This window comes from Toxorhynchites rutilus, chromosome 3 (assembly GCF_029784135.1).
Source record: "Toxorhynchites rutilus septentrionalis strain SRP chromosome 3, ASM2978413v1, whole genome shotgun sequence".
NCBI lineage: Eukaryota > Metazoa > Arthropoda > Insecta > Diptera > Culicidae > Toxorhynchites > Toxorhynchites rutilus.
In genome coordinates this window covers 12,695,185-12,709,499 of record NC_073746.1, presented here as the reverse complement: position 1 = coordinate 12,709,499, position 14,315 = coordinate 12,695,185, and the positions used below count along the sequence as shown (strand labels likewise).

Below are 14,315 nucleotides of genomic sequence, written 5' to 3'. Positions count from 1 at the left end.
GAACGATTAATTTAAAAAATCGGGGATCACTAGCCGCGATCGATGCTCCGATGATTGCTATTTGAGTGAAAAACAAACGATTTTGCATGTACGATAATTGAATGTAAACTGTATCACAGAGACACTGGCTGGCTCAAGCAAAAGTTTCCAATCTGATTCTCTCACCATCTAACGTCACTCCGAGAGGCAAATGAGAGAATGCAAAATTCCCTGAGAATAGATGAGCGGAATCGAGACAGTATTTTTCCGTTGAATTCGTGAATGAGCTTTGCGAAGATGATAGGTTATTATTTTCTGTCTCAAATAAAGTGAGGCATAAACGGAGAATAGAAGGGTGAGTTTTATCTGTGAGTGAGTGTTGTTGAACGAATTTCGATGCGATTTCGCCCATACCTGGATGTTGGTAGCTCACTGGCTGAAACGAGGACGAATGCACTTATTTGAAGAATTCGGAAACAAACCTTTTTGGCACATTCGTTCAGTGTGGTAGGAAATAGAAACTGATGGTTGGCAAAAGCGAACGAAGTATTGATTTTAAATCTTTCATCCATTCAGAATTTTACCACGCTGCTTCGTTAGTTGCTCGCTTTGGTTGTTGCAAGCACAGATTGAACCAATCAGAACGTGGGATTTACGTTTAGTTAATGCTTCACATTTTTAAATAGCTTTCAATTGTCTAACTATTTTTTTATTACGATAGAAGCGTATATTTTCACTCGATTGATACCAACATCTCATCTCATTGATGTAAAAAAATAACCGAGCGCTCGAAATCTCTCATTTTTCGTTCTATGCTCATTTTTCAGGTATTCATTATACACCCTATAGTTTCCTGTTAAACGTAGTCCTACATTAGAAAGAAAAGAATAGTGGCAGCAGAGATTTTTTAACATACGGAATGTTCCATGCTAAATTTTGCATAGTCATGGACTTTTCGCGGACAAGTGAATCCGCTTCCATGGAGTATTCGGGGTGAACGATGTTATAGCGGTGACTTCGGCTAGTATGGCAAAGCCACAGACGAAACAAATTTTGGCTCAGATTGTTCAAGTGTCTTTTTTATCGCAGGATTACGTCTTTCAGTAAGGGTGCCACATCAGAATACAGAATACACCTTTAAACACCGCTCCCGGAATCCAAATGATGAAAGTCAAATTTCCGTTCACTTTAATTCGAGATTCTAATTTTGTAACAATATATGGTTACATCAGTAATTGAAAACCCTCATTAACTAGTGGAAGTCATGCATCGTTTTGTAATACCTCCCACTATACCGCAATGCCCTCCTATTCAATCTCATCGAATCGAAATAATTGCGACGAAATCGAGGCCTCTAGAACAAAAAAAAAAAAAAACAAAAAAACAAAAAATGTCAAAATTCCACCGACATTCCAACGCAAATCAGCGCCCTGTTCCAAGGCCCTTCAACAAAGTGCGAACGATGCCGATGACGATGTGAATTGCTTCCACGGCTTTCATTTTGGGGTGCCGATTGAAGGCCGTGTCGCAACAGGTTACCTACTACGCACCCCTCTCTCTTCATCCCGCCCCCCCTCTCTGGGGAGTCAAATTGTACTGTTTCGGGAACATTCCAAGAACGAGCGAAAATTAAAATGTTCAACTACGCCTACGCAGTGGAATGTTTTGTCAGATTCATTGTTTGCTCGGAACGATTTATGGACCCCTGGTTTCTTTTTTTTCCTCTCCCCCGAGTCCTCCGAGGTGACCGTGTTTGAAGTGTGCTTATTGGCAAATGAGTCGGAAGTGTGATCTTCTCAGGGAATGGATTTTAATTCCCACCCGCGTGAACCGTATCCAAACGACCGTGGGAAGTGGAGCCGAGCCTATTTTCGGTCTCTGTGGAATGTCAAAATTAATTTCCCGCCTGGTTCGGTTCCGAATGTTCGTGTGATTGGTGATAGCAACATATTTTAATATCATTGATGGTTGGATGGAATCGATTTAATATCATTTCACGGCGAAAGAATGGACTCAATTGCGCAAATGTTTTCGGTTCGCCGGAAGCTCACATCCCGTAGATTAAATGGAATTATAAAGTTAACAAAAAGCTCAAAACGCGACTGCTGTTAGTCAACCAAATTTGCGTACCAAAAAAAGTAGAATTTCCCGCGATCCAATTTGTGGAATCACGGTGGAAATATCGCACTGGTATGAGTATTTGCACCACCTAAGCGTTACCTTTTTTTCCCTCCTGCTGCTGTCGTGTGGATTTGTTTTCCTGTTTCGTTCCCAGTTTAAAACTTTCCGTCAGCTTCAAACAGCGGTTCCATGTTTTAACCGGGAGGAAGAGTGGAGAAATGATCAAATTAAAATTTAAATTAGTTATGAAAAAACCAAAACTTTCCGCGGGTTGAAAGGGATCCCACCGGATTTGAGTACATTTTATTGATTGTTTATCTTCATCTTTGTTCTTCCTCTTCGTTCAGTATTAATGTAGCAAATCTTTCGTTTATCACATTTTAAGAGCTTTTATTCTTTCCAAAGGGAACAAATCGCTTCACTCACTTGCGGTTGGCTTTAAAACATTTTTTTTTTGTTTTTTTTTCTCTCTCATGATTACATCTAGCATTGTTGTGTTCTCACACTCGACAGAACTGCCCAATTGCTTCCTAGAACAATCGACTTCTATCGACAGTTAGCGCACCTTCAGATTTTACTCTAATTTGGACCTTTACTTATAAAAATATTCACTATTATATACAACGAGTTAATAACGCTACATGACTTTAAAAGAGCTATTTATACTGTTCCGCTTACACATTGTCTTACCTCTTTAGCATCGCCTCCGGCATCTTACCTTAGCCCACGCGAAACGAGGAGGGTGGAATCCGTGTCGCTTCCTAATATCCCTAGGAAATAGTGGCGAAACGAGCGCCGGTCGAACGGTTTTGTTTTAAAAATGTATGTAACGAATGTGGCAACATTGCTATTTTCTGCTGCTATTATCGCCTCATTAGTGGAGGGGGGCGTTTGTGCAGATGGATCCCACTAGCATTAAAATATCAAAATCCTAGATTTATGAACCACTATTAGCAGCACGTTCAGACAGATGATCATAAACCGGAACCGGAGCTTGAGCGCCAGACTGCTGAGGGCACTCGCGTGACACAGCAGGTCCTCGGGGAATATTTCCAGGAACGGGAGCCGCCGCCCGGTCAGCGGATCCGTGCAGGTACTTCGTTTCGCTCGCTGTAAAATGGATAAGAGAGAGAGAGAAAAAAAACAGGAAGTGTGTTATTGCGGGCTCATTAATTAGGCATGCGAGAGTGTGGATTAGTGACCATCTTCAACAATGGGAATTTTTGCATAATGTGGATAATGAGAGCTGATGTTGACGGCCGTCTTTGTAACAGACACGAACTTTTACTTCGTTGTGCTTCTCTGAGGCGAATATTCTGTGTAATTCTATATTCCAGATTTACGCAAATGAAATTTACTCTTAACACATTTACTCCAATAATGGAATAATTTTAAAAAATCCAGAAAATAAAATTAATTAAATTAAAGTGATTCTCGACATGCTGTAACTTCGTGAAAAATGAACGCATATCGATGGGATGCGTATCATTTTGAAGCTACAACTTCAGGTATTAGAATACTTTTCGAACATATTTTTATCTTGGTGTGTGTAGGTGTAGTGGGCAACATTATCAGGAAGAAATGAAAAATCGATTTATCTTTGTTTTTTCAAGAATATTCTGGACTAACACAATTTTTTGCCAACCAACCCAACAGCAAATCCAATTAACCTCATCAATCAGTTTTTTTTTTGGTTCCAAGAACGTTCCTGTAGGACCTTACCACACAGAAATATTTCAGTTTGAATGAAAAATTACTCCTTCGTCTTTGATGATGAATAATTCAATAAACAACCATCGCACCGCAAATCGAAATGCAGTTTTGGAAACTCCAATAAATTTAGCACAAGGATAATTTGTTACTTTGACAAAAAAAAATATTTAAATGTCGAGTGTATATTGAGAAATATTGAGAAAATATTGAATCTAATAAAAACTGATATTGATATAGAGTTCCTTATAGTCCGAGAAAGATGTCCTAAATTCAATATAATTCATTTATGACATACAAAAGCATTCATAGAAATTGATTGAAGTCTCTGTGTGTAACATGATAGTCGAGGAATAGAAATTATAGTAAGTATTGATAATGTAATCATGTTAAAGTCGCTTCAAATCAATGCAGGTGCATGATAGTCTAGTCGCATAGCAATATTGAACGAAAATTGAAAACGTGTTAAACGAAAATGAACATTCTAATTAAAAAAATAGAAAAAACAGGTCTATTAATATTGTGTGTAATATTGTGCGATAAAGAACAAAACTACCAATTTTCACAAAAATCTGAGAACCACTATATCGGTTTGGCATGGAATGGCTGAATTTATAAACAAAATTAATATGTCTCGTCTTCTCAATCCGTACGGCTCTTTTAGATTAAAAAGTTATTAAGTTATTCAAATTTATTCATTACAATGGGATTTAGAACATTTGATCGAGAATAAAGCAGACAATTATCTTCATGTTAAAAAATATCAAATTCTCAACGAATGACGAGACCATTCTCGAGTAAACCAAATCTTATATTTTATAGAAATCATTCCTTATTTTCAACATGAATTTAAACAGGAGACGGATTTCGCGCCAACTCGTCTATAGGATTGACATGACCTTTTCAGAACTTAATGACACTTTCTGGGCGTGAAGGCCTTACCTAATTAAGCAAATTGGCATACTTAGTTTTCCGAAAATTTATCTAGACTAACATATGGAAAGGGCTAAATATTTTTGATCATTTTTTTATACAATTGTTTTTATTAGAAAATGGTAAGTCCTACAAAAAAGTGGGAAGACTTTTAGGAAAATAAATGAATTTTTAGAAAAAAATTCTGAATAAATACTTTTCAAAATCCTACATTGAAAAAAAGCGATTTCAAAAACTAAAAGTCGATTTTCTCAAAATGGTCATCGCAGATACATACATCGCAACTTGTGCATATTTAAGGCAAAAAAGTTTTTCTAACAAAAACTTTTTCAAGTTTTTTTCTCGAAAATTTTCAATTGTTTTACTGGGTGTACAGTTATAGAAAAAATAAATAACAGGCAGAAATGGATTTATGGTGACCGTTGGATGCTAAAGTACAGTTTTCAGATTGTTTTTGTAGTCAAATACAATATGTTTCAATTCAGTGAGCAACGACAGCTCTCAAAAAAATCTCTTGATCGGTCGGTCGGTTATCGAATAGTTGTTGTAGATTTAAGTATTTAGGACAAATTTTTTTCTTGAATAACTGTAATTCTCGACGTGTCATGCAATTTTAGGACATTTGGCACCAAAATATTTTTTTTAAAACCCCGATTTCCGGTGATTTTTTTTAATATATTAAAGAAGCTTTTGTTCAAGACACGACCGCATTGTTGACGTAGAACTATGCTGTAGCTTAATTCAAGTCGCTTGTTTATAACTGCGGATATTATTTTATAATGCTAATTTTGAAATAACCATTCTAATAACCATTGACAGCTCTTTTCGGGAAAGCACACAAATGGACAGAACAAGTGTATGGGGAAATGAGAATGTTTCCAATTTTCATCAATTTAAATCATATACAAATTTTGGGATTGTAATGTATATCATATATGTATAACAAATCTTAGGGAATTTCCGATTCGTTTGGTACGTAAATCACCAAAATCCATTCGCAGCAAAAATAGTTATTAACGTTAACTTTATTTCATAAAAATGTGATCTGTTTTCTGATTTGGCACCCTTAATGAAAGACGTAGTTCTACGTCAAAAAACTCAAATTTTAACGTTTGTGACACCAGTAAATGAAGGCCGAATGAGTTAATATTTTGCATAGTGTATATTATCGTGAAAATCACCATTTCGTAGCAAGTTCCGAATGAAAAATCGAGATAACTATTTTTATTGGCGCCCAAAACCATACTTTTCGATTCGTACTCTGAAAAAAAAAGTCCCAGAATGCCGATTTATGACAACAATTTTTTTTTCGAGATGACACTAGATCTTGACGTTTCATGCAATTTTAAAAGATTTGGCATCAATTTTTTTTCTTCCAAAACCCTGATTTCCTTTATTTCCCCTTTGAGTGATTTTCCGATTTTCAAAAAACTCAAACTTTGACCGCTTTGCACCACTCTCCCTTAAGTCCGATTAAGCTGGAATTCGGCATAGGGTGTTTTTTCGAGGTGGTGAGCGTTTTGTATAGGGTAACTTTTTGAAATTTTAGGGTCGGTTTTTTCCCCATACATCCATTGGAACCCTACTGTACACAAAAAAAAATAGAATGTTTTCAAAAAAAAATCATGAAAAAGTTTCGACGTATTACTACGTCTTACATTAAGGGTGCCAAATCAGAAAACAGGTCACGTTTTCATGAAATAAAATTAACGTTAATAACTATTTTGGCTGCGAACGTATTTTAACGATTTGCATACCAACCGAATCGGAAATTTTCTAAGATTTGTTGTACATGCATTCCAATCCCATAGTTTGTATATGGTTTAAATTGATGAAAATTGGAAGCATTTCCATTTCCCCATACATTTGTTCTGGCCATTTGTGTGCTTTCCCGAACAGAGCTTTCAATAACGGGCAACCTATGCAGCCGCTAGAATAGAAACAACGAAGGGGGATAGCGAAAAGAAAATATTTGCGAAGTAAACTCCACCCTTGCATAGTAAGTAAGCTGTTACAAGCGTATAAATATTGCATCTCCTATGAGGAAAATTCTCAGAATCTTTTTGTGCCCGAAACAACAAAGGTTACATATTCTGCTCGTTTTGTGTTTTATGTCTCCCCTCGAGCAGTGAACACTAGCGAATATTTCAATTGAAGTGCATCTGGCATTGAAATTATCGCAACCATCCGAGCCATGGCAAAACAGGCGAAACAAAAGAAGAGTTCGATACTTTTAGCTGCCATTCGTATTTGCTCTCGTGTGCATCGGCTCTCGGCTCTGATACGGTCATTCTCGCGATGTTTCATTTTTATCACTGCAACTGTGTACATTTGTTAGACCCGTGTTTGATGCTTGTGGAATGACGATGCATGGGAGATTCCTCTCGTTAAATATTCCGTGCAATGCGTGCATTGATATAAAGGAGCATATTGCGACATATGACCACTTAGTGTATTGTTCTCGCAAAGGCAAGACAGAATCGTTACTTCTCGAAATCATTCTACAAAACCACGCAAGCCATTAAACCTTGTCAGGGTCCCCGGAACTTTTTGCTAAAGAGTTATTTATGAAAATTCGACGTATTCGCAAATAATATCCGAAATGATGAACCAGCAAATTTGTAAAAAAAAAAGATTGCGTAGTTCTACGTCCTAAGCGGTCGTGTCTCGGATATAACCCCTCGATTTTTGTTACAATAACTTTTTTGCCCGAAATATGCACAAGTTGCGATGTATGGAAGAGTTGTAGGGTACATATTTATCTACCATCTATCTGCCATTGCATCAAAATCTGAGATGACCATTTTAAGAAACCTTTTTACTTTATAGACCAGCAGTGATTTTTGAATACGTAAAATGTTCATTGAACAATGTTAATTTACAATTGAAAATTAAGAAAGTAGAAATGATTATGAAGAAAAGTTCACAAAACATAACTCATGTATAAAATGTCATCTTTTCACACGCAGAAACTGCAAATGCTGAATGTAAAAAAGTGAGAAAAAAAAATCTCATAGTAGGTTGTGTCCAAGACCTGGCCGCATACGAAATAATTTTGTCAAATTCGCTTGTTTTTCCGGATATTATTTGCAATAACTCTTTTAGTAAAACGTTTTAGTGGTGCTGAAAAAAGCCGTAGTTTTGTAGAATATGCTTAAGATAGTCGATCCATGATTAATTCAGTTCCTCACGAGTATACGCCAACCCAAGTTTTTATAACAGTTTCTGCAGTGGTCTTTTTCCAGTTAGCATACCCACGGTCACAATCGATTACAGTAATCGTTCAATAACAACGAGGACAACAAGGTGGTAAAAACTGACGTTACGAACAAGCAGAACAATTTCGCTACGTCATATATAGTCATATATACATACATATTTCTCAATTTTTTCGACGTCATGTAGAAAATTTAAAAAATAGGTACAAAATGGTAAAAATATTTTTGACAAACTTTGTGGAACATCGAATTTTTATGAATTTCCGAAACTTCGAATTTTTTTATGTTAACAATAAAAAAAAAATCGTATTTATTTTATTTTTTTTTATTTTGAATAGGCTCTTTTAATATGTTTGTCGTGTTATAGCGCTATGTTCATGAAACTTTATGAATTTGCTTATATTTTTTTTTTTTAAACTTTTCCAAATACATCATTATTGTAAAATATTTGTCTAAAAGTTACGAAGAGTGGACATAATTGACATGACGATAGCAACCTAATTATGATCTGGTGCAAGCCACCTGTTATTCTTTGGAATCACCTTTTGATCCTGATTAGAAAATAAAATCATCAAAGAAAAATATTAAATATGAGGATTACCGAGCTGTTATTAACCTTACTCGCCCTGGTGTTTTTATTATCACGCGTTTACCGTGGTCTTGTGGACATTGTGTTCAACCTCGCAATCAGCGAGTGGAGAAGCCGCAACAAGGCCTGCCAAAGTGGCTGGCTTTCATTTCTCGCCAATTCATCGCCATCGCAAATTGGAGTCGGACACGGTGGTCAGTCGCACGCACACAATATCAGTGTGGAAGAACGCGCTTAGTGGTGTGATACACCATTTCATTTGTGCCGAGCGCCCAACACGCGATCAGCCGATCGCTAAGTTCAATTGTGCTAGTGCATCTCGTGTGAATCGCTGTGAGTGAGAACGTGAGAACGAGCACCGGACTGAAAAGTGCACAATCGCAGCGGCGTCTGCAATCATCCGATCGAGCAGCAGCCGTTACCGCAATCATCGCACTGGTGTGCGTTAGCAAGTAGTTTTATTATTTTTTGTTTTTCTTTGTTTTTTTTTATTAGGTTATAGGAATCATTCAAACTATTGCAATTATCAGCCACATAAATGATGGATGAAGGTAGGGGGTCTTTTAATATGGAGATCTCCTTCGATGACTCCCTTTCCGTTGCACAAAAAGGTGCCGGAAAGTCGCTTAAGCGCGTTCCGTGTGATACAGAAGAGTCGTCGATTAAAAAGCCCCCCTCTAAGAAATCCACAAACCTCGCCACTCATCCCCCGAACCCCCCCGTTTTAACTCAACCATCGACCTCGCATTCCTCATCTGTTGCTCCTGATCCCTCTCAACCATCCACCTCATCTCCCCCCTCTACCGTCCCCGTTCCCGCCCAAACCTCGTCCTCGTCTTCTTCTTCTGTTTTGTCCTCTCCCCGTGTCAAGGTTTATCCAGAGGATGCACCTGGAACTGGTCCATGGGTTGTTTTCTTCCGGCCCAAACCCAACGGGAAATCGCTGAACGTCATTCAGATTATGAAAGATCTGACAAAAAATTATTCCTCCGTGGTCGAAATGAGAAAGGTTAGACCGAACAAACTGCGTGTTGTCGTGGCTGATCGGAAGCAAGCTAACGAAATTGTTGTCGACAATAGATTCATCCTAGAATATCGCGCCTATGTGCCCTGCCATAACGTAGAAATTTCGGGGGTGATTACAGAAACGGGTCTGACGAGCGAATTTATAAAAAAGGGAGATGGCAGATTTAAAAAGCTTCCTCGGTCGATAGTTAAAATTTTGGACTGCCAACAGTTAGGAAAAGTGTCCCAGGAAGAGGGAAAAACAAAATTCACGCCGTCCGACTCGTTTCGAGTAACTTTTGCTGGTTCCGCCCTCCCTGACTACGTTATGGTAGACAAATTGAGGCTACCACTGCGACTCTTCGTGCCAAAGCCCATGACTTGCAACAAATGCAAGTCAGTTGGTCACACAGCAGATTATTGTGCCAACAAGGAGCGCTGTGCCACTTGCGGAGAGCAACATGTGGGGAAATCCTGCAGTGCGACTGAGCATAAGTGTCCATATTGCGGAGGATCCCCACACGTGCTCTCAGCTTGTGAAACTTACAAGAGTCGCTGGGAGAAGCAGAAGCGCTCTTTAAAGGAACGCTCGAAACGTACTTTTGCGGAAATTTTAAAGGGCGCTTCTCCACTGGCTCAACAACAACAACCAATCTCAACACACAATACCTTTTCCGCGTTGCCAGTTGATGAAATGGAAGCGGACACAGCTAGCGAGGGCACACCGTTTATTTTCAAAGGGAATCCCCGGCGCAAAAATGTGACCACTCCCAAAGTTCAAGAACAAGTCCCCACGGTTATATCCTCTGTTAGCTTGCCTAAAAAATCGAGTGCAGCGGACAAGCAAAATCAGGTTCCTCCTGGCTTCCGTGGGAATATTTCATCTTCGAACGACCCAGCACTCGAGGGAACATCAAAAACCCCAAATGTCCCTATTTTTCCGTCCAGTTCAACTTCCCAATCGGGATTTATAAAGTTGTCTGACCTTTTGGATCAAATCTTCAAGTGTTTTAATGTTTCCGACTCCATCAGAACCATTGTCATCTCAATGCTTCCAGTATTAAAGACAATTTTGCAACAATTGATGCAAACATGGCCCCTCCTTGCAATGATTATCTCTCTTGATGTCTAATTCAAATAGAGAGGTCGGAGATATCACTGTTTTACAGTGGAATTGTCGTAGTCTTATCCCTAAATTGGATACATTCAAATTTTTAATTCATAACTTCAATTGTGATGTTTTTGCTCTGTCCGAAACTTGGCTTTCTTCGCGAGATGATATCTCTTTCCACGATTTTAATATTATACGCTTGGACCGTGATGATAGATACGGAGGGGTGCTTTTGGGGATCAATAAGAGCCACTCATTTTTTAGAATTGACCTTCCAACTATTGGAGGGATCGAAGCTGTTGCTTGTCATGCAAACATCAGAGGCAAAGACCTCTGTATTGTCAGCTTGTATTGGCCTCCGAGAGCTGCAGTTAGCCGCAAGCAACTTGTTGACATGTGCTCACTCCTTCCTGAGCCACGATTGATCTTGGGAGACTTCAACTCTCACGGAACTGCCTGGGGGGAACAGTACGACGACAATCGTTCATTGTTGATATATGACCTTTGTAACAGCTTCAATATGTCCATTTTGAACACTGGGGAAACAACACGTGTACCTAAACCTCCTGCTAACCCTAGTGCTCTTGACCTCTCGCTTTGCTCGAATTCACTATCGTTAGATTGCAAGTGGAATGTAATCCAGAACCCCAACGGTAGTGATCACTTGCCAATCAAAATTTCCATCACCATTGGGTCGAATTCTTCTGAATCTATAAACATGGCATATGACCTCACAAGACACATTGACTGGAAAAAATATGCGGACGCGATTGCTCTAGCCATCAATTCCAGAGATGGTTTACCTCCATTGGAGGAGTATAACTTCCTTTCTCGTTTGATCTATGACAGCGCAGTTCGCGCTCAAACGAAACCCATTCCAGGTTCCACCATTTCCCGAAGGCCTCCCAATCTATGGTGGGATAGCCAATGTTCCAAGCTTTATGTAGATAAATCGAATGCATTTAAAGCTTTTCGGAAACGTGGAACCCCTGAAAATTTTCAAATGTATTTAGCCCTTGAGAATCAGTTCAAAAATTTGATCAAAGGGAAAAAACGTGCTTATTGGCGAAATTTCGTGGGAGGTTTGTCACGAGAAACGTCAATGAAAAAATTATGGAAAGTGGCTCGAAACATGCGAAATCGCTCATCAACGAATGAAAGCGAAGAATATTCACATCGATGGATTTTTAATTTTGCACGGAAGGTTTGTCCTGATTCCGCTCCTGTGCAAAAAATTGTTCGAGACATACCACAAGATAGGTGCGATCTTGATTCCGAGTTTTCGATGGTAGAATTCTCTCTTGCTCTCCTTTCTTGTAACAATTCGGCTCCAGGATCGGATAGAATTAAGTTCAACTTGTTGAAAAACCTCCCTGGTGTGGCGAAACATCGCTTGTTGAATTTATTCAATCGGTTTCTGGAACATAATATTGTTCCAGATGATTGGAGACAAGTACGAGTTATAGCTATTCAAAAACCTGGAAAGCCCGCGTCCGACTTCAATTCGTACCGCCCAATAGCAATGCTGTCTTGTATACGGAAATTGTTGGAGAAAATGATCTTGTTTCGCCTTGATCGATGGGTTGAAACGAATGGCCTACTCTCAGATACACAATATGGGTTCCGCAGGGGCAAGGGGACGAATGATTGTCTTGCGTTGCTTTCTTCAGAAATTCAAATGGCTTACGCCGAAAAAAAACAAATGGCTTCAGTATTCTTGGACATAAAGGGGGCCTTTGATTCAGTTTCAATAGAGGTCCTGTCAGACAAATTACACTCTCGGGGTCTGCCGCCTCTATTGAATAATATGTTATATAACTTGCTTTGTGAGAAACATTTGAATTTTTCTCATGGAGATTCGGCAGTGAGTCGGATCTCTTACATGGGCCTCCCCCAGGGCTCATGTGTCACCCTTCTAAACTCGAGTCGACCGCGAGTAATCGGTTTCCTATTTCATTAACCGTAGAATTAAGAAAACATGTTAATAGTAAAAGTATAGTTGAGAGTTTGGCTTCTTTAAACCTATGTAACTGAGCCTGTACAAATAAACGAATTATAAAAAAAAAAAAAAAAAAAAAGGATTACCGACTCAGGAGTTTTTTAGCATTTTCTAATCGCCGTGATATGGTCGCAGCGTTCTTAAAATGCGCTCTGCGTAGCGTCTACGACTTATGACCAAGGTTTTTGGCCTTTACTCGCCGAATTGAGAAGATCAAACACCCGATTTCCCGAACCATGCACCTCATTGACCTCGCTGCATTTTTTTTTGTTTTTTTTTTGATTAGTTTTCCCACTTTTTTTATCCTCCTACTTCAGTGGTATTGTATTTCTTCTGGGTATGATAGCTTTTCACCTTTCCAAGCCTTCTTTATATGATACACTGTTTTTCCGGACTTTGTCTCTTACCGACCGAACCTGCTCCGGCGCGCAATAAAACGACGACGGCTGACCGATTATTCTCTTGTTTCGACATCTTTACGTTTACTCAACACTGTTAGCCTACATCTGATACCTAACTTATTAAATTAGCTATCCAGTGCAGCTAGAAATATCTGAATCTAGTTCCGCAAGCATGAGAAATTGCTATTTGAAATTTATTGCAAAAATTCGTCACGCATCCTGTAGAAGACCAATTATTTCAACAATAGAATAGAATTTTTTTAAACGGTTTTATTTAGCTTGCCCTGTAATCTGTTTGTATGTTTCTATGTTTGTAACATGTTTGTCTGTAGCGCTGACCCACATTAATAGAAATTTGACTCCCTTCCTGTTGACCGATTGATCTGAAATTTGGAACACACCTTTATTTTTTTTCATTAATTCGTTTATTTTTACAGGCTCAGTTACCTAAGTTTAAAGGAGCCGAATTCTTAAATATAATTTTAAAACTATATATATATATATATATATATATATATATATATATATATATATATATATATATATATATATATATATATATATATATATATATATATATATATATATATATATATATATATATATATATATATATATATATATATATATATATATATATATATATATATATATATATATATATAGAAACAATTTTCTTACATCTATGGTTAGTAAGGTGGAAAACCGATTACTCGCGGTGTACTCGAGTTTAGAAGGGTGACATATTTTTAGGAGAAGGATGGGATATAAGGAAATTGTAAAAATGTTGATGAGCACTCAATTCTTAAATCTATTCGTGTATCTATAGTTTTATTCTACTATTTATAGCAAGGGGACGAATTACCCGCAAAGGAAGGAAAGGAGGGTATAAGGATGTAGGGACAATCACACACGAAGATCTATAGCTTTAAGGAAAACATATATATGGGACATGTAATCAAGGTCTAACCGAGCCAACACATCTCTCACCGGCACATTGGGCTGTCTTCCTCGGGCCCGAAGGGAGTTCTCTAAATTCGATCTGGCGACCAGATACACCTCGCACGACCAAACAACGTGTTCGATGTCGTGATAACCTTGGCCACAAACGCAGAGATTGCTGTTGGCAAGATTGAAACGGGAGAGTAGTGCATCTAACGAACAGTGATTGGACATGAGTCGGGAGAAGGTGCGAATAAAGTCCCGACTCAAGTCCAGACTTTTGAACCACGGTTTGAGGCTAACCTTA

General features: G+C 38.4%; 1 protein-coding gene across 1 annotated transcript in view; it reads right to left on the bottom strand.

Annotated features, from left to right (window-relative positions):
* Positions 1 to 2,214: 2,214 nt before the first annotated feature.
* The window catches only part of LOC129778873 (chaoptin), a 510,710-nt gene continuing 498,609 nt past the window's right edge, over positions 2,215 to 14,315 (bottom strand). Inside the window, exon 6 of the mRNA XM_055786025.1 lies at positions 2,215 to 3,210. Coding sequence (XP_055642000.1) covers positions 3,016 to 3,210 — 195 coding nt within the window. The 3' untranslated portion in view covers positions 2,215 to 3,015. The remainder of the gene's footprint in view (positions 3,211 to 14,315) is intronic.